This window comes from Neofelis nebulosa, chromosome 17, assembly GCF_028018385.1.
Source record: "Neofelis nebulosa isolate mNeoNeb1 chromosome 17, mNeoNeb1.pri, whole genome shotgun sequence".
Taxonomy (NCBI): domain Eukaryota; kingdom Metazoa; phylum Chordata; class Mammalia; order Carnivora; family Felidae; genus Neofelis; species Neofelis nebulosa.
In genome coordinates this window covers 20,670,081-20,690,159 of record NC_080798.1, presented here as the reverse complement: position 1 = coordinate 20,690,159, position 20,079 = coordinate 20,670,081, and the positions used below count along the sequence as shown (strand labels likewise).

At 50.7% G+C, this 20,079-nt stretch overlaps 1 protein-coding gene across 7 annotated transcripts in view; it reads right to left on the bottom strand.

Moving 5' to 3' along the window:
* The window catches only part of ANKRD27 (ankyrin repeat domain 27), a 52,399-nt gene that overhangs the window by 13,458 nt on the left and 18,862 nt on the right, over positions 1-20,079 (bottom strand). For 5 of the 7 annotated variants that reach the window (XM_058708556.1, XM_058708557.1, XM_058708558.1 and 2 more), the window contains exons 4-21: positions 19,317-19,473; positions 18,193-18,347; positions 17,704-17,763; positions 17,559-17,612; positions 17,390-17,455; positions 17,225-17,301; positions 16,432-16,553; positions 14,740-14,818; positions 14,109-14,241; positions 9,464-9,556; positions 8,234-8,361; positions 7,593-7,675; positions 7,114-7,229; positions 6,621-6,713; positions 4,842-5,039; positions 3,124-3,183; positions 2,909-3,025; positions 1,550-1,594 (exon numbers count right to left, since the gene is read on the bottom strand). In XM_058708556.1, coding sequence (XP_058564539.1) covers positions 1,550-1,594; positions 2,909-3,025; positions 3,124-3,183; positions 4,842-5,039; positions 6,621-6,713; positions 7,114-7,229; positions 7,593-7,675; positions 8,234-8,361; positions 9,464-9,556; positions 14,109-14,241; positions 14,740-14,818; positions 16,432-16,553; positions 17,225-17,301; positions 17,390-17,455; positions 17,559-17,612; positions 17,704-17,763; positions 18,193-18,347; positions 19,317-19,473 — 1,836 coding nt within the window. The remainder of the gene's footprint in view (positions 1-1,549; positions 1,595-2,908; positions 3,026-3,123; positions 3,184-4,841; positions 5,040-6,620; positions 6,714-7,113; positions 7,230-7,592; positions 7,676-8,233; positions 8,362-9,463; positions 9,557-14,108; positions 14,242-14,739; positions 14,819-16,431; positions 16,554-17,224; positions 17,302-17,389; positions 17,456-17,558; positions 17,613-17,703; positions 17,764-18,192; positions 18,348-19,316; positions 19,474-20,079) is intronic. The other 2 variants (XM_058708561.1, XM_058708562.1) reach the window with 1 other exon arrangement.

Sequence of the window (20,079 nt, the reverse complement as noted above, 5' to 3'; positions counted from 1 at the left end):
ACAGGCCACCTAACAGAGACAGATGAGGGCCGGTGACAAGAACGGGGGGAGTGGAGGGGCAGGTGCCTTGGGCAGGGGGTCAGAGGCTGTCACACGTGTAGATTAGTTTGGGTGCTGACCCCAAGACACTGGCCAGTCTGCCTCTGCTCACCTCCTTCACGAACGGCCTCAGCCCCGTCACCTACCCACAGGAGGAAGAGGAGTGGGTGTATCATGATGCAGGGACGGCCGTCATCTCTTCTCCGCACAGACTATGTCACCGGCCCACACCATGGCTCCCAGGGTGCCTGAAGAAGTCCTACTTTGCTTCCTCCAAAGAATGCTGGGTTCTCCCGGGGCCAGTCTCACAAGAGGACAGACAGAGATACGGACACCATGTCCTGCCCCCCAGAGGAACCGTGTGCCAGTCTGATGGATTAGCAGTGGTCTCTGGATAGAAGCTAATATACCAGTAACTACATTCAGATTCTTCAATTTTTTTTTTTAACGTTTATTTATTTTTGAGACAGAGAGACAGAGCATGAATGGGGGAGGGGCAGAGAGAGAGGGAGACACAGAATCAGAAGCAGGCTCCAGGCTCTGAGCCATCAGCCCAGAGACCGACGCGGGGCTCGAACTCACGGACCGCGAGATCATGACGTGAGCTGAAGTCGGACGCTTAACCGACTGAGCCACCCAGGCGCCCCTACATTCAGATTCTTAACATCCCGAGCTGGTTATAATCAGATCCCCGTAACCTCTGTGCGCCACCTCAAACTCGACCATCAGCAAAAGGCACTCCTGAAACACATCACTGCAAAACTCTCTCAGAATATGATCTCCTCAGAGCTCCTAATTTGGTAAGCACCCTATTTACTCCTCCTTTTAAAGTGGAAGACATAACAAGTTCCTTTCAGGAAGCCAGAGGCAAGCTAGGGAAAACTGCCTGTGGGAATCTGAGGAAGGCTGTGTCCACCCTCCAGTGACCTCGTCAGATGTTCTCTGTCACCTGACAGTGAGGCTCGGGGCAGACACCTTCTCCCAGCAGGGCCGTCCCCTCCCCATGCCAGCCCAGAGCAGCCAGCACCACCTATTCGGGACACCTGCCTGTGACTCCTTGGAGCCCCAAGCCTCAGACCTCAGCCTCCTGCCCAGGCGCCAGAGCCACCCACAACTTCCACAGGGCCACACCGGCACCTCTGGGCTCCGGCCCTCCATCCTCCACCCCTCCATCCTCCACCCCTCCTCTCTGCCAGCCCTGCCCACACATCCTGTTCCCCGATAGCGGGCCAGGCTCTGAGTCCACACTCTGAGCTCCTGCACACGGGAGGGCTGGCCAACACCTCATCAGCCTCCGGGAACGTGAATATCTAAAAGGCTCGCTATGCGACTTTACATCCACCTGCTTGTCACGTGAAGGGAAACTGCCAACATCTCCATTACCACATAGTCATTCAACGCAGCCCTTCTGAGTGAAAGTGAACAGAACTCGGCTCCTGGAGGAACCACAGACAAGAAACACCCATACAGCTCTTTTCAAGCTTTTTCAGATGCGCTTCTCAAAACTCACCATTTCTAGATCTCCATCAGCAACCGCTCTTAAAAGTTTGTCTACCTTAATTAAAGGAAAAAGAGTGTTAGAAAATGATTTCAATAATAAAGCAATAAAAGAAATAACCCCTGGGTGGGCGCCTGGGTGGCTCAGTCGGCTAAACGTCTGACTTCGGCTCAGGTCGTGGTCTCGTGGTTTGAGTTTGAGCCCTGCATCGGGCGCTGTGGCTGACGGCTCAGAGCCTGGAGGCTGCTTCTGATTCTGTGTCTGTGTCTTTCTCTGCTCCTTCCCTGCTCATGCTCTGTCTGTCTCTGTCTCTCAACAATAAATAAATGTTAAAAAAAAATAATAATTAAAAAAAAAAAAAAGAAATAGTAACCAAGTCTGAAAACCTAGTAGTTCTGGTTGGTCTGTTGGTCTATTGGAGTTTTAACATCTCATTCAGTTTCTTTCAAACGTCCCTGAGACTGCCCCAGTAGGATGTCCGGGAGGGCGCCAGCATGCACCGAAGCCACTACCACCCGAGCTCTCTGAAAGGTCTCTGCTAGTGACATGGCCAAGTGACATGGTGGTGCTTCCTAGGAGCCCAGCCACCTTCTAGAACCACACGTGTTCAGCCCTCAGCATCTGACAGCTGAGGGGACACCAGGGGGCACACCCCTCCCAGGAACAACTTCAGGTCTCCGTTAGACTTTGGAATGTGTCTCTTGGCTTGTGCTGCTGTGCTATCGACTCGAGCTAAGCTTATCGGGCCCTCCAAGAGCAGATCACGGCATGGGGGCGGCAGGGGACAGATGCCCTGGGTGGACACAGTGAGGTTCCCATCCACAGGGGAAGAGGGGAAGGAGTCGTGGCACATGCATGGGATGGTCTGCTCTGGGGGCTGACGCTGGACAAGCTCTCGGGTAGATTAAGTGGAGAAAAAAAAAACAGGCTATAAACCACCTTTTACAGAACACAATGTGTTCGCAAGAAGTCAGAAATGACACATCAGGTTGACGAGGATGCTTATGGAGTGGGTCGTAAGGGGAGAGAATTTAGCTTGTAAAATGGTCTTAAATCTGTGGACCGACGGGGGACTTGACTTGGGACTTTTCCTCTACTTCTCTCCCTTTGCCACGCGCGTGCGTGCGCGCACACACACACACACACACACACACACACACACAATCCCTAAGGCGAAGAGCTGTTTCAGGAGCTGACCATGCAAGAAGCAAGGCAAGAATTAGCTGGGCTCCCTCCAGGCCACGGCAGACAAGTTGGCCCAGTAGTGCCGGTGGTGGCCCGCTAGGCAGCTCTCATCACGCCGTGGCTCTTTAAGTAGCAGCCGTGACACAGGGCCACCATCCCGTCCGCCCTCCCGTCTGGGAGCCTCACCTCTCTGTAGTCCTTCTTGGGCTCCTGTACGGAGCGTGCCAACACAGAGGAGAAGCTGGAGGTGGAGGAGGCCTGGCTGACGGAATCCACAGGGCGCTGAGCGGGCTGCACTGGGACCTGCAGCCAGGGGGCCCGACAGGAGAAGGGCCTCGTGAGGGCCAGAGAGCAGGCCCTGGGCTCAGAGAGGGCCACCAAGCCCAGCCCTGTCCACTCACCTCGGAAGACTTCCTCCTCTTCTCGAAGGACAAATGACGGGCTTCCATTATTGACAGAATCTAGGAGGAGAAGGGGATACGGAAGATACTGAACGAGGAAGGCTGCCAGAGCATCGTCACCCATATGCCCTGCTGCCTGCCCATCCCCTCAGAAGGTCACGCGGCCCAACCACACCCTTGGAGGGACAGAGAAGCCACAGCCTGAACGGGCAGGAGCTCACTCAGCATCACACTGACTAAGCGTGGGCTTCCTGCTGCCACCCCTCTGCTCCTGCTGTCTACCAGCTGGGGCTTTCCGTGAATGGGCTCAGAGGACAAGAGAAGCCCAGGAACAGAAGGGGCCCCCGGGCTGTTTGTCCACAGACACAAAGTGTGACCTTCCCACTGGCAACCCCCGGGTCTCGGGCAGGAACCGATCACAGCTGAGCCAAGAAGGCGGTCTGCCCTTCTCTCTACACATATCCTTCTAGAAGGGAGTACAGCGGTGGGAGAGCTCTCTGCTGCTCACGGACACCTCAGGCCAAGGGTGGCATCGCCCATCCCATCAGCTCTGGTCGCCACAGAGCCCGAGACCCCGCGAGTGCACGGGAAGCATGGCTGAGGCCCCCTGGGGTGAGAAGCGGGGATTTAAACCTTCAAAAACTGCTCCTGATCTTACGTTGTGTTTTTATGACACACACAAAATAATGACAATAGTAACAACAAATAAAGAGGGCGGGAGGAAAGATCTGGAGGTGATGAGTACGTCCATGGCATGGGTTACAGAGCCGGTCTCCACACAGGTGTGTACCCCACTGAATTGTATATATTAAAGAAGTTCAGCTTTTTGTATGTCAATTGTACCTCAATAAAGTGGCCGAAAAACAAAAACCGCTCCCCTAGAAAAAGACCGGAACACTGAGAGAACACCCTGGAAGACAGATGGCAATTGTGTAAGAAGCTAGGGAAACGTTAAGGGGCAGAGAGCAGAGCCTGGGCAAAGGGAAGTGGCTGGAGACCCGTATTAACACAGAATCGCTGACGTGACTGCAAATCCGTGGTGATGTTCTGGGTGCAGTGTGACGGCCTCAGCCTTCAGCTGCCCTGGCCAGCGGGCCAACCATGCTTCTCTGAAGGTGTCTCTTCAGCCAGAGCGGCTGCGAGAGGAGAGGCACAGAGAGCCGGCCTCTGTACATCCCTCGCTCCCCACCTGCCCACGAGCTGAGCACTGACGACACTCCGTGTTCCCAGAAATTACTAACAGGAAAGGATTCGCTCATTCGTGAGCCATTGAGGAAAGGAACTATACCCAACGATGTTCAAAATTGGCCAAAAGAGAATAAAGCTGTTAGGATGAAGTAACAGGAAGACAGAGCTCCGACGCTCACTGCCTCCATGCCCCGGGCCCCCCGTCCCTGCTTCTCTCGGCCAGAGCCATTGTCCTATTCCCCCTGCTCTGTCTGCTCATAAACCCACAGCACTCAGGGGTCGGGGCAGACTCTGCAGCGAGCAGCTCTTGGAACAATATGGACAAAATACGCGAGTGACGCTCAAAACAATATCAATAAGTAAGACCCATTAGCCACCAGGCCCCAAATGCAGCAGAGAGGGTGCAGGCCAAGCTCTGTTCTCAGGCACTAGCGTGCAGTTTGTCCAGCGCGGCCAAGAGGTAATCTCTGGGCATTGATTTTTTTTTTTGTTTTAAAGTCATATTGATGCTCGGAGATGAAAAAAGCTACCTTTGAGTTTAGGGCACACTTGAGGGGTGTTTCTTTCAGTCTGTTCTGGATCTCTGTGGATGCTCCATTTTGTAGCAATGTCTCTATAATGCCTTGGTAGCCCCAACGTGCAGCTATGTGGAGTGGGGTGTCTCCTTTCTCGTTACCAATATCCAGCCTGCATGACTGCACGTCATAGTAGACCAGAGCCTTCACACACTGCAAAGAAAGCGGGAAATGCCACCATTAAGTTACACGCTGAGCCTCGGGCGACGTCTGTGGATTCCACAGCCTCAGTCCACGTCCCAGGGGAATCTGGGCTCCGCTCACCAAGCAAGTGTGCGGGAACAGACAGACCTCAAAGGTTCCTTCCAGGTTACCTCATCAGGACCCATCATTTTTTCTAAAGAACCCAACTGCCAATCAGTAAGAAAAGGCTGAATAAATTGTGATGTGTCCATGTGCAGAGAGGAGTGACCATAGCAGGCATGAGACCGCTATCCCTTGAATGCTTGCAACGTTGGCCCTTGACTTGCAACGTTCCTGGAGGGCTTGGATTTGGGGAGTATTCCCAGTCCCCTAATGCGTAAGAGTGGCTCACTGCGTCTAAATCGTGCAACAATGTGGTTTATGCTGAACACCTGCTTTCCTTCCAGGAGTCTGGAATTCAGGTATGTGCCAGGCAGAGGGTATTCACCTGACTGGCTTCCAATAAAACCTTGGGCCTAGAGTCCCTAATGAGCTTTCCTGGTAGACAGCACTTCATATTTGCTGTTGTAACTCACGGCTGGATGAACCAAGTATGTCCTGCGTGTCTCCCTGGAGACAGGACGCTTTGAAGCTTGCACCTGGGGTCCTCCAGACTTCACCCACTCACATTTCCCTGTGGTGACTGTGCTTTGTGTCCTTTTGCTATAATCAGTCAAAGCAATATGACCATAGGCTGAGTCCTCTCAGTCGTCCTAGCAAAGTACTGAACCAAGGGTGGTCTTGGGGACACAGACACCACACATGTAACAGATCACTGGGTAGTGATTAAAGAACGGGCTGGATCTATATTTACTGACCTACAGGATTTCCATGATGCACTGGTAATGAAGTAAGTTGCATAGGGGCACCTGGGTGGCTCAGTTGGTTAAGCATCTGACTCTTGATTTCGGCTCAGGTCGCGATCTCATGGTTCGTGAGTTCGAGTCCTGCGTCGGGCTCCGCACTGTCAGTGCAGAGCCCGCTTGAATTCTCTCTCTCCCTCTCTTTTTTTCCCCCCTCCCCCTGCCCTCTCTCAAAATAAACAAACTTAAAAAAGAAAAAGTTGCATAAAGACGTGTAGGGTATGATCTTGTTTTTGCACATCAACCACCTAATCCGGCCTCAACCTGTATAAACCCACCCCCGTGTTACCACACAGAGAAGACGGAGACAGAGTGGCTATGGCAAAATAACACACACACAGTTAAATGTCAAGTGGAGACAGAAATGATAGAATTTTTGCTATTGTTCCAAACCCCAAAACATAAAAACTGAATACGAACAAAGGTAAGAACCAGATGGCCGTGGGGATGAGTGACAATGATTTAATTTCATGATAAGCTAACGGGCAATTAAAGTTGAGATTTCTGTTATTTCAGTAGAACATCTGCAATAAATTTAAGATGTTTTTAATTAAAAAGAAATTGCACGCCAAATGTTCCAATAACGATCGACATACACTAACGATGTTAAACCCATCGGAAGTGCACCTCTCTCCAGGAGCGAGAAAGGGAAAGAACAGCTACTCTGGGAGCGGGAAGCGCCACTTACGTCTTCGTGGCCGTAGGTGCAGGCCAGGTGGAGAGGCGTGTTGCCGTTGTTGTCTTGCACCTCGGGGCTGGCTTTGTAGTGCAACAGCAGCAGCTTCCAAAGGAGAGGAGAGATCAGGTGAGCCCCAGCCCCCCTGGCCGCTTCAGGTGCACGCTTCCCGCAGGAGGCGAAGCCTGGAGCCCCACGGGGAGGTCGCCTGTTTCCAACAGCAACCACATCTCCCTACACTACAGTTAAAATGATCCATCACTCCCAGCCTTCCCTGCGAAGCGCTGAGACATTCAAGGAAAAGGCCTAGAGCCCCACCCTCCTTCCCCGAAGCCATCCTGTTGTGTCAGGTCTACACCGAAGGGTCTTGTCCCATGCACCCACAGGGAGACCCCGGAGGCTCAGACGCACAGCCCTTCCCTGAGGCTGCAGCAGACCCAGGGTGCGACACAGGCGCATGACCACGAGGTCAGCACGCTGAGCCGGGGGTGGCGCCCCTGCTCACCGTCACGCTCTGATAGCCCTTCTGGCACGCGAGATGAAGCGGGGCAGACCCGTGATAGTCCGTGGCGTTTACCACCGCGCCTTTGGAAACCAGGAGGTCAATGAGGGATGCCTGCCCTGGGGAACAGAAGGATTGCACCACAGAGAAGGAAAGAGCAGAGGCTCTCCAAACCCTAAATGTGAAGCCCCGTTATTTTACTCTCTTCTCTGGCAGGAGACATGCCAGGAAGTGTTTTTCTGCTCGAGAGGAACCAGAGCTAACATCAAGTCAGACTCTACAGATTCAGGACACTGTAGGGTGTCTGGAGGGGGCTCGGCTCTGGTCCACCCCTCAGAAACAGAAGGTGGTGAAGTGGCCCATGGCACGGCCCCTTCCACCGCCAACTCCCCCGCCCTGTCCGTCAGGCCTCTGCTGAACCACCCCCCACTCCATCCCTCTGCCTTAAAAGCCCAACCAAAGGCCAACCCAAAACCACATACCACAGAGGGCGGCCACATGGAGTGGTGTATGACCCCTGTCGTCTCTGGAAAATGGAGTGACAACGGAGGGATCGTTCAGCCTCCTAAAAGAGGAAGATACAGAAAAATATATCCTTGGAACGGAAGGGCAAAGCCTCTCCCTACCATGCTGGACATGCCAGGGTCCTGGGGCTAGCAGACAGATCTCAGGGTGTGAGCCAAGCTGGGTCTCTTTAAGAGCTTCCCAGAGATCATCCAGTCCCTGCTTGACCTCAGGCACGGTGAGGTGGCTGGTAGACTCCCTCCCCCCACCCACCCCCTCTAGGCCATGACATCCAGCGACACAGCCTGGAAACAGCCTGACGAAGGGAAGAGAAACCCAAAGGGTTACTGGGAGAAACTGACATCCCTCCCATCCTAAGATCTACTTTCTGAGGCTTGGCAGGCTCTGTGCCTGCCTACTCTGGCATCCCGCCCAGCAGAGTGCCAAGTATTTTTACGAACTTTATCCCATCTGATTCTCCAAAGAGGCGGGTGTTTTTGTCTCCACTTTACGGCAGCAGAAGCGGAGGGCAGCGAGGGGAAGGTCTTTATTCAAAACTGCACAACTAGTGTGAAAGCCCTGCCCTGCCACTTGCTGGCCTCCCCGGGGACCTTCTTACCCGGAGACCAGTTTCTCACAGTCATCGCAGAAGCACAGAGGATGACACATCCTTTGGACGGCATCTTTATCTTGGTCACCTTGGCTCAGAAGTCTTTCCACTTCTTTCTGGTTACCTGAGGCAATGTGCTAAAAAGTGACATCAAAAATAATGTCAATCTTAAGGAATTACTTGCTTTTTAAGGCGTGAATTTTTGGAGCTTCCTTGCAGAAGCCAGGATCTCTGTACAGATAAATGACACGACTTGCTCTTTGGGATGTGTTTCAAAATAACCTGGCGGACAGGGCAAGCGGGTGGGGGTGGAGATAAAACAAGACGAAGATAGCCCCGTGGGTGTGCATTTCTACAATGTTCACTTTTGGAAATGTTACAAATCTTCTGTAATTGAAAACAACCACGACCTGACAAAATTCCCAAACCAACGGTGGGGGAGGACCACACCTCCTGAACCTCAGTGTGGACGCTGACTCCTCACTAGCACACCCCTCGGTGCTGTCCCCTTGTATTCTAACAGAGCCTTGGTCTGGAGGGAAAGGGAATGGCTGCAGTTAGCAAGAGATCCATCAACCAACAGGCCTACAGGGCTCACCCCTGCGATTCCTGGATGTGCCCCTCTCAGGAGATGAGATGTTCTTGGGAGCACGTTGCCCCCGGGGAGGCGCAGGGGTGCTCCACCAACACAGTGTGGTTCTGGGTAGCCAGAAGCACCCACAGGCTCCCGGAGGTGTGCCTTCACTCAGCCCTCGCCAACTACCCAGCAGGGCACCTTGTCAGCCTCCCAGGGCTCAATGCATGAGTGATGAAACCACCACCGGGCGCTGAGCTCCCAGCCTGGGGCGAGCTCCCACAAACACTGGCGACACGGGGCTCCTGGAGCCCAGGAGAGGTGTCAGCTCTGCAGAGGCCACCAGTGAGGCTCCACAGAGCAGACCACGGAGAACAAGTCGTATTTTGCCGAGGGGAGAGAGGACAGCCGGGCAGAGGGCTGTCGGCGAGGCCCAGTGCCCTTGGTGTGCTGGCCCCTCCCGGCTGTGGCACAGCACACCTCGGGGGAGGTAGACAGACATAAAAGCTCAGTATTCCGGCCACCCACCCGCCCGGAGCACAAAAGGAACCGTGGTGTTTCACCAAGCAGACCGCCCTGACGGATTCTGCAGAGACCCCAGAGATGCAGAAAGATGAAACGTTCCTCACACACCTGCGCCCACAAGGACGTCTTCGGTGTCTTACCTTAAACAGACAATCAATGGGAGTTGAAGTCATCTGAGACAGTAAGCTCATTCTCTGCTTCAGGAACAGCCTGTCACCGAATCCTTCAGACTCCTGCAGGAAAAACCCAACAATCTGTTTTATCAACTTGTCACAAGATGTCAGTGCAGATCCTTCAAAATGGAGAGCCCGGGAGCAGTCCTTGCTACTTTGCACAGAACAGGATCGGCAGTGCCTCTCTCCCTGAGCCAGACAGCAGATCCGCATCCGGCTGGGAGAAGCGCTTCCCGTCTGTCCCCACAGGAAGCGGCAGCTGTGATGGTCCCTTCCCGGTGGGGACGTGGGCGAGGGGCGGCACGCTGCCGATGCGCACCCGTGTGTGGAATGTGTCATCGCTAAGTGTGGAATGTAGCGTGCATACACCATCACCCTCCAGATCGAAGCGTGGATTGTCCTGTCCTCCTCCTCCTCCTCTCAAACTGCTGTCCTAACGCCTGCCTAGCCCTATCCCCTGCTACTTTATCTGGGCATACAGACGAGAAACCCATTTGACAGGCTGTTCTGCGCTTCCCAGTGTCAACCAGCAGGAGAGAGAGGGGTCTTGCCTTTCTAACATACTTCGGAAAATAGCAGACAATATGGCCACTGTTCCCAAATCCTATAACATACCGGGGTCCACCCCAAATAATAAACTCAGGTCTTTGTATTGCAGGTAATATCTACCTAGCTACAAAAACCTAAAATTGCATCCCTACTTTATGAAATAATCCCTAGCAAGACACTTCAATGCTCACCGGAGCACCTGCAAATTGACTAATGACAAATTAACTTCCTCAGAAGTTTCAGTGGGAAGGAAAGGGAGATGTCTTCCCCAGCCAGTTGCTGCTAGAAGAACTCCCCAAACCCTGACAAAATTATGGGAGAAGGCCCTTGATGGCCCTATAAGTTCTGACTTTAGAGATCCAGCTAAAGACAGAGCCAACAGCACCTCAAGGGATGGCCCATATCTGGGGTCCTCTGTCAGACAGAGTCCCTCACACCAGCTGCCCTGAAAGGGTTAACCCGGCAAACACATACCAACCCCTCAGGGTGAGAGCCATTTTGCTCCCACCTACCATCGGGGATATAAGGCTCTAACAACCTGTTTTTATTCAGTGATTTATAGGCCACGCAGCTTAATGTCAGAGAAATGTCAAAGACATCGTTGCTCAGGTAAATCTGGGGTCCCTTCCTCGACTCTGGGTAACTACATGAATGACAGTGATGAAGAGGGGCAAGCCCTGAGGTCCTGAATCTTCAAGGAGAAATGAGCTACCAGAAGAGACCACATATCAGCTCAGATCTATTTGGGAAAGGGGTAAATACTATTTATTAGAAGCTCAATAAAGAGACAAAGACCAGAAGGCCACAGAGCTGGAACAGAGTGCTCCCCGTTTTCTGGTCTACAAAGGTTAAACTAGAGTCATCTCAGTAATGCTCATTTGCAAGAAGCTAGTCTTTATTTACGAGACTTTTAAGTCTTTATGCTTAAAGAATATATATAAGGTCACCTCAAGTACAATGATATCTTGGGGGGTAAACTTTCTGTGAAACAACATCGTGTTATATAAAGAAGGAATAGTAAAACATAATTTGATTTACTAATACTTAGTCCTTAATGCTTTTCAGAAACCTCACCCGCCGTGTGCGGAGACACTTAAGCTCCTTCCCCAGGAAAGGACACCAACACAGGGCAGTGGCCTCCCACGTTCCAAGATGGAACTGCACTGCTGACAAGAATCCAGTCAGCAGCTAAGGCCGAGGCAACGCCACCGGGAGAATCTCAGTGCCGGCGTCACAAAAGACAAGGAAGCCACACTACCTGCTCTGTCAATAAAGGTAAGGATCTCAGGCCTGACCCACTCAAGACCCAAGGGACTGGCTTCACGGCCAGCTGTAAGGATGATGCACACCTTGTCCCGACATCTGACAGGACCAACCACCCCCCACCCAGGAAGGCAGGACCAGGACCAGAGTCAGACACCCCGGACAAGAGGGGCACACTGGGCTGTGTCCCTACCTTGCCCACCCAAACTAATGGCCTTCCTTGGGGCCATCCATGCAGGATCCACCAGAGGACCAGGAAACAGAGATGCCCGGATGCAGGGGTGTTGGAAGAGCAAGTTAAGGGCACCAGGATCATCTTCTGCTTCACAAAGGCACTTTCAAATACCCTATTTGTTTCTTGTAAACTCCCAGCAAGAGGTCAAACATACAGCATCGTCTTCAGTGTAGACAAGAAATGGACATAAACTTAGAGAGACAGCCTTGCCCAGGGCAAACACAAGTTATCAGGCTCAAGCCAACACCAGCACAAGAAGGGCCACCCCTCAACATGCCCCCCAGTCCAGGGGCGCCTGGCTGGCTCTGTCGGTGGAGCATGCGACTCTGGATCTCGGGGTTGTGAGTTCAAGCCCTGTGTTGGGTGTAGAGATTACTTAAAAATAAAATCTTAAATAAATAAAAATCAAAAAAACAAACAAACAAAAACCTCTCCCGATCCCACTTGGGACATTGTATGAAGTCAAAGTGGATGTGGGAAGCTGACTGCTGCTCTGTGGTCAGCCACCTCCTTATGCTCTGGTCAAAGGCTTCAAGCATTGTGCTTCCTGCCTACACACCACAGAAAGTAAGCAGTCAGGGTGGCCATGGTGCAGGACGGGGACGGCAAGGGGAAAGCTGCACCCTCAGGAGGCGGGCACCTCCCTCCAGGTGACCAGGAGCACCCCTGACCCCACGAGGGACGTCAGGCAATTCCTACCATCAGCCTAGGTGCCAACAAGAGGAGCATAATCTCAAATTTTCCTTAAAAATATAATTGCATAGGGGCGCCTGGGTGGCGCAGTCGGTTAGGCGTCCGACTTCAGCCAGGTCACGATCTCGCGGTCCGTGAGTTCGAGCCCCGCGTCAGGCTCTGGGCTGATGGCTCGGAGCCTGGAGCCTGTTTCTGATTCTGTGTCTCCCTCTCTCTCTGCCCCTCCCCCGTTCATGCTCTGTCTCTCTCTGTCCCAAAAATAAATAAAAAATGTTGACAAAAAAAAAATTAAAAAAAAAAAATAAAATAAAAATAAAATAAAATATAATTGCATAGGCACAGAAAAAAGATACGTACCAAAAGGTTAGTAAGTCATCTCCAGCTAGTGAGTTTATGAGAGGTATTTATTCTCTTCACTGCAACTTTATACAGCTGGCCTGGCCCTTGAACAACACAGGTTCGAAGTGTATGGGTCCACTTATGTGGCGACAGACACAGCACAGTACTCTAAATGTATTTTCTCGGCCTTGTGTTTTTCTTAATAATGCTTTCTCTTCTCCAGCTTACTTCAAGGATACGGTATAGAATATGTACAACATACAAAATATCTTTTTTTTTTTTAGGGTGTTTTTTTCTTTCTTTCTTTTTTTTTTTTTTAGGTTTTTAGTTAATTATTTATTTATTTTTGAGAGAGAGAGAGAGAGAGAGCGCACGAGCAGGGGAGGGGCAGAGAGAATGGGAGACACAGAATCCGAAGCAGGCTCCAGGCTCCGAGCTGTCAGCACAGAGCTGGACGCGGGGCTTGAACTCGTGAACCCTGAGATCATGACCTGAGCCGAAGTCGGACTCTTAACTGACTGAGCCACCCAGGTGTCCCCCAAATATGTCTTAATTGACCCTTTATATTATTGGTAAGGCTTGTGGTCAACAGTAGACTACTCGTAGTTAAGTTTTTGAGGAGTCGTAAGTTATACACCAATTTCCAACCACGCGGGGGGTCAGCAACTCTAATCCCTGCGTTGTTCAAGGGTCAACTGTATATTGCAAATACTGTTTGTAAGCAAGTATTGATTTTCTCATCAGAAAAAAATACGACCACTGTTTTGGGGAAAAACAGTGTAAAATGCCATATATGATATAAATTATGTGAAGTATACACGGATGGGAGGACAAGAAAGCACATACACATGTTAACAATGAATGAAGTCAGGGGAACCGTTTTTACCCAAGTGCACCTGTCTGGGCAGGCCTATGGGTATTTTCCAGATATATTAACTTATCATTACTTTGGGAGATTCTGACATCAGCAGAAAATTAAGATCAAGGGAGTGTTTAATCCTCAGGACTCCTCGTGTGTAATACAGGAATCTCTTCACTTTACTAATTTCAACTTTGTGATTTCTGGGGGTACGGTCACATTTTGCTGGCTGGTGAAAACAGGCCAGCAACGCAACCCTGGTTTAAGATTCTCATATTTCACGTAGAAATATAATCGCTTCCCCTAAGCAAAGCTCGCCAAGAAAATAATAAGACCACTGAGTCCTAAAATTGCATTTATTAATAACCTCATCTCTTGCCTACATACCCAAACTCATGGTTTCTAGCTTCCCCCTCCTGCCTACGCTTTTGAGGATGGTGACGATTAACGAAGCACGATTTTAACCACGTGAATCCCGGTCGTAATCTGCCACTTCCACAACCAAGTTTATCACTTCAGTCTGCTAGGTGACTGTCAAGTCTCACAGCCCTTAGACAACAGAGGCCTCGTTCTTGGGGGACATTTAAGAATCCCCTTCCTCACCCCCCAACCTCAGAACCCTATCAAACATGCCCTGACACCCACAAAGAAAGGCCAGGCAGGAGGGATCTTACAGGCGGCTTAACGGAGAGGCTTCCTTGCCGAATGTATTCGATTGCAGCCTCAATGGAGGTCAGGCAGTATCCCAATTCATCTTTTGCTGAGCTGCTAAATCTGAAGTTTTTGATATAACTCAGGTTTGCCATCCTATCAAAAGGAAGAAAAAAGTTTCATTGTTGTATATCCCATTCACACCTCTCCACAAACAATGCAGTCACTCAAGCTGGCATGAGTGACTGAAGTCCGTTAGCTCCGGGGACCTATGACTGCTACCCCCTTAACCTCTAGCGCATGTGCAATTAGGAAAATAAGTAAAACCACCTGGTCCTTTCCTGGAATATGCTAGTTTTTAAAAAGCTGATTACTGTAAAGCGAACCAGGGGTTCCCATCGGAAGAGGATGGGCTTTGGAGTCGGAACTGAAGCCAGCTTCCTGTTCCATCACTGACTAGCTGTGTCTTCCAGAACAAGAAACATAAGCTCTGTGGGCCTCAGTTTCCCCATCTGGAAGTGGAATGATAGCCACCCCCCCCGGAACGGGTGTAGGGCAGGCACAGCAACGGACTCACAAGGGGCGCTCAATCTCCTGCAGTTAGACTAAAACCATTTTGCCATTTTCAAAAAGTATTTCAACAGAAAATATTACCAATTAGGGATCTCCGTTTTCACAAGCAAATATAACAGGACTGATAACAGATCATCAGCACACATGGTCTCCAAGTTAACTGCAGGAAGGAAACACATGTTCGAAGCCAGCATGAGATTCAAACAGACCAACAAGCATATCAACTCCCCACCATCATCCAGCCCACAAAACCACAATCCAGTAAGGCTACGCCTCAGGGAGCGGTTCAACTCTATGATTTTCTTTACAGTGTCCTAAATAGACGTCACATTTGAGGGGAATGCCTAGCATTCTCAGAACATGCGCAAAAGAAGGGGGTTCCCAGCAGACTACCCCTCGCCACCTTCCAGGATGGTTAGAGTCAGTGAAGGTGGGCAGAGGTGTGCCCAGAGCCACCTCGAAAAGCCTCTTCCCTCCTGAGATTATTTCCGTTTTACGTACTGCAGATCCTAATGCTCACACTTAGCCTGTTTCCATTTTTTCCCCTTCGAAATTTTAAGGACTCCATTCACTAATCATTCTAAAAACTCGAATAGCACAAAAGAGCAACCTGTGACCGTCTCTCCCATCCCTGCCAGGAGTCTTCTTCCCCCAGACGCTACTGCTGTGGCTTCCCACCTGCCTCTCCAGAGACAGTCTAGGAACTCTCCGCCGTGCACATACAGCCGCCTCCTTTTTCTGGAATGCTGTTAGAAGTGCACCATATACACTCCCATTTATTTCACTCGACGTGCTTTGAAAATCATCCCCTATCTGGGCACACAGATATGACTCCCCTTTGCTTTTTTTGTCTTAGCTCATTTTGCTTTACTTTTTATAATAGAAAATTTTAAGCATACACAAAATTAGGAAGAGCAGTCTACTGAACAGTCGAACCCCCATGTACCCATCACCACCTTGGCTCATTTTTCTTTAAGATTAAAGGTGTTTAATTTTAGCCAAGGAATGTTATCAACCAAACATTGTCAGACTGGAACACAACTGCAGAAGGGGCCAGTGGACAATTCGGCACTGGAACAAACGAATACCACCCCCACCCCAGTGCTGTGACAGGTTCAAGAGAACACACAATAGGAAGTTTAAAGTCAATCATACACGCTCCTGCACCCAGGCAAGTTCAGACTCGAGCAGACAGTGTCATTCACTTCGCAAAGTCAGGTTCTCAAAGGACCTGCGCAGCTTGGATTCTGATTTATATATCAGCTGCATGATGTCCATGCAGGTGTGGGGCAGCCTGGCTCATTTTTGAGGTCGCTGCTTCTCTGCCACCATTTTCTTACCCGAATCATACCTACCTCTTCACCCCCATTACTAGGCACCCACGCATAAGAGCAGACTCCAGGGGGCTCATGCTGGAACACTCTGCTGCACGTGAGCCCATCTGTATGATCCTTTAAGATAACACTGCTCCGGGGTGCCTGGGTGGCTCAGTCGGTTAAGTGGCTGACTTCGGCTCAAGTCATGATCTCACGGTTCGTGGGTTCAAGCCCTGCATCGGGCCCTGTGCTGACAGCTCAGAGCCTGGAGCCTGCTTTGGATTCTGTGTCTCCCTCTCTCTCTGCCCCTCCCCAGCGCATTCTCTCTCCACCCCCCTCTCAAAAAATGAATAAACACTAAAATAAATTTAAAAACAAATAAAAGAACACTGCTCCTTGACAGATCTGCACGTGGATGTATCTACGCCCCGGCCGGCCCCCTGCCCCAAGCACAAACCTCTCTGGCTGGGAGACTGTGTAATTAGCTGTACCACCTTCCGCAAACAAACCAGCTTCTGCTGCGGAGAGGTGCATTTGTTCAGCTGAGCCAGCTCTCTCTTTGCACGAGGTATGTTGAAGCTGTGAAAAAATTTGGAAAGTGACAACTTAAGACCACAGTGTAAGGGCCCTTCTTCCCTGGCCTATTACACTGCTTCCCAAACTGTAAGTAACGAAAAACACGCACAGAAACTCAGAAGCAATCTGACTCAGGTCAGTGGCAAAACTCAACACCTCTGAATGTCCCACCACTCAGTATGCAAAATGATATTATAGCTGCACCAGAAAATTAGGGGGGGGAAAAAAAAGTCCTTAGCCCCAGAGTGAAATAGCTCCAAGGGGTTAAAACAGTTTAAACATAACCACTTTAGATAGTTTTGTATCCTAATGGAACGGAAATTAACTCAAAAGCCAGTGCCTCTCTGGCAGGCCTCCCTCAGACAGGCAGGTGAGGAGAGACGCCCGCACACAGGACCCACCTGGGCGAGCGGTGGGCCTGCCAAGAGACCAGCTGTGCCAAATCCCACCCTGGAGCTCCCAACCAGCTGGCATGACAGGTGCAGGACGGTGACAGCCACAAAACACTCATCTGCCAACCTCGGCCCTTTATCTCTGGTCACAAATACCCCGCACTGCTCCTCAGTATGAATTAAGTCAAACCAGCGTGCGGTCCCTGCCACTGAGAGCCCTGCTTCCAGAAGAAGCGGCCCCCGCCGCTGAGGACGCCGAGCTCCTGCAGCACATACCCTTACCTGCACTCAGGTTTCACACCAATATCCTTCTGCTGAAGATCCTGAAGGCTTCTTGTGATTTTGTTAAAGGCAGCATCCTAACAACAGATTTTTAACGAGGCTTCAGATTTCTTAAAAAGTTTCAAAGGCGGCTTCCAACCGGGATGACAGCGATTTAGAACCTACCTCGCTTGCCTCCATGGTCCCCACATATTTAAAGATCAGGTCATAAATATCGTGCTGGACGTACATCTGTGGAATCAATGAACAGACCCCCGTTTGGGGTGTGCAGAGGTGACAAGGAGCGCCCCCTGGCACCGCTGCCTTCTCGCCCCTCGCCGCCCTGACCTCTTACCTCCACTGCCTGCTTCAGCAGGTTCATCTGGGCCTCCTGCTTGGCAAGCATTTTCTGCGGAACAAGAAGGTACCACCGTTAAAGGGCTTAGATCGGCATGTGGGCAAACCGTAGTTCTCTCTCTCTCGGAGGTCCTGCTGCTTACCAGGTGAGAGTCCCTCAGAAGCTGCTGGAGGCATTTGGTGTAGAGAGCATTCACCGAGTCCTGTGCAACACAGAGAAACCAGTCACTCTCACAGTCCGAGGCCACGACACAAAACCCAGAACGTGTAATGTGTCCCGGAGTGAGAACATCTCGCAAGATGTATTTCCTGCATTGAGGTCCTAATACAAGCTTATCAAATAAATTATGTGATTTTTTTTCAATTTTTTTTTTTTTAGCTGTATATGCATGAAGGGCAGGAGAAAATTTCCTTTGGGGCTAACATAGGTGATAATAATATTCATCTTTATATTCGTCATGTTCAAGCGTTCTCCGGTGGCTTGTACTACTTTTACAGTTAGAGAGAAACATTTAAACAAAACTCCCAACAGCGGAGGCAGCAAAGTTTCAGAGTGAACTGAGAGGGATCCCCGTGCTCTTGAACTGGCCTGAAACAGAGCATGTCTGGCAAAGCAAGACACAGCTACTGACTATGTGATGACGCAGGCTCTTTCTTTCACATTCCCGGAATGTTCGCTGGAAAGAGGCAATGCTCCTATCAAATCTCTCCGCGTGTCTTCCCAAAAACTCTCTCACATCTTCGATGGTTTTCAGGGAAAAGGGATCTGAAGATGTTGAAGGCTCTTCTGAAAAAGAAACAGAGGGTCAGAATGGCTGAAGCCTTCACAGTTTCCTAATGGGGCAAGTACCACATCCTTTGCCCTGCTTCCCCAGGATCTGGAGCCCCATCTCCCAGAGGAGGATAGGAATTATTTCAAGATTCTACCCAAGAGCAGCCCAGTTACAGGACAGCTCAGGGTCCAGAGAGCCCGGTCCTCTTAAAGCCCTTTCCTTGGACAAAACAATTTGGGACCATGGGCATGACCCATGAGGCTCTGGTGAGGAAGCCCTGACTCCTAACAATAAAGGCCTCAGAGCACATCTGGCACACTGTTATCTCGATTTCCTGGAACAACTGAAGAATTATTATTTATTAAAAATAATTAGCTCTCTTGGGGTGCCTGGGTGGCTCAGTCGGTTGAGCGACCGACTTCGGCTCAGGTCATGATCTCACGGTCCGTGAGTTCAAGCCCCACGTCAGGCTCTGTGCTGACAGCTCAGAGCCTGGAGCCTGCTTCAGATTCTGCGTCTCCCTCTCTCTCTGCCCCTCCCCCACTCATGCTCTTTTTCTGTCTCGGAAATAAATAAATAAACATTAAAAAATTTTTTTTCTTGAATGACTCTCAGAGAGGCACAATAGTGAAGCTGGAGGGCAATAACGGTAAAGAGCAGCTCTAAAGCTGAGGCCCAGTCAAAGCCAGGACTCCCGTTCTGCACAACTCCAGGGGGCAACATTCACACAGAGATCTACATCAATATTGCCTCCTGGAGTTGTGTAACGTCCAACCTGTGCAACCATACATGGCAGACCCAAGCCATATTGTCTTGGCTCTGGATGACTTTTTGATTAAGTCCTGGGGGAGTTACTATAACGTTATGCAGGTTTCCAGTGGGCTCTTGAATAGTTTATAGGATGTTAATAACAGCTTTGTCAGGAGGAAGTTCAAGAAACACAATTCTCCAGATCAGGAGAAAGGGGTTTTCCCCCAGAATACCTGAACTCTCTCTCTTTTCCAAAGGGTGGGCTATACACAGTATGCTGAAACTTTCTTCTTTCTCATTGTAGAAAGTTTCTTCAAAGAGAATGGGCACTGAGAGAAGACAGGCGAAGCCGGCTCCTAATTTGATCCTGTTTCCTTGTATAAAGACATCCTGGAACAAGAAAGGCGTCCCTGCACCCACAGCCGGTGGTGCCCATCCATCCGCTCTCAGCCTGGCCCCTACAGCGCACTTCTAACCTTCCCGCCTCCACTCCAGTGTGGGTTTGCAGTGGGGCCCGGTGGGGGGGGTGGGGGGTGGGGGGTGGCACGCATGAATACTCTTCTGTTTTGCTTTTTGATACAAAACTGTTTTCTTTCCCCTTTGCTCACCCTGCAGCTGCGGCTCCTTTAGTACTCTGATCCTTTTTAAATATTGTGGCAGAGAAACATGCTGCTCTCAGAGCAGAAGAAAACCTGTGCCTCTGGGAAAGGAGGAAGGAAGAAGGCTCTTCTAGAATGATCCAGCATGCATGCGGCAGTCCTGCCCACATTCACCATTCTGGCCGTGGCCGGGGTGCCCGGGCAGACAAGCCATAAGCCTGACTCCTATGTTCTCTGTGTGGATTTGGGTTCCTCAAAGAGAACAAACTCACAGTGACCAGCAGGGCTAACAGGGCTGCTGACCCCGGGCTGGTGCACCGGTGACCCTGTGTCCCGTCCCTCCCCTCCTACCACAGGGCTGACGAGCCCTGGCTGCCAGGTCCGAGGGACCAAGCCA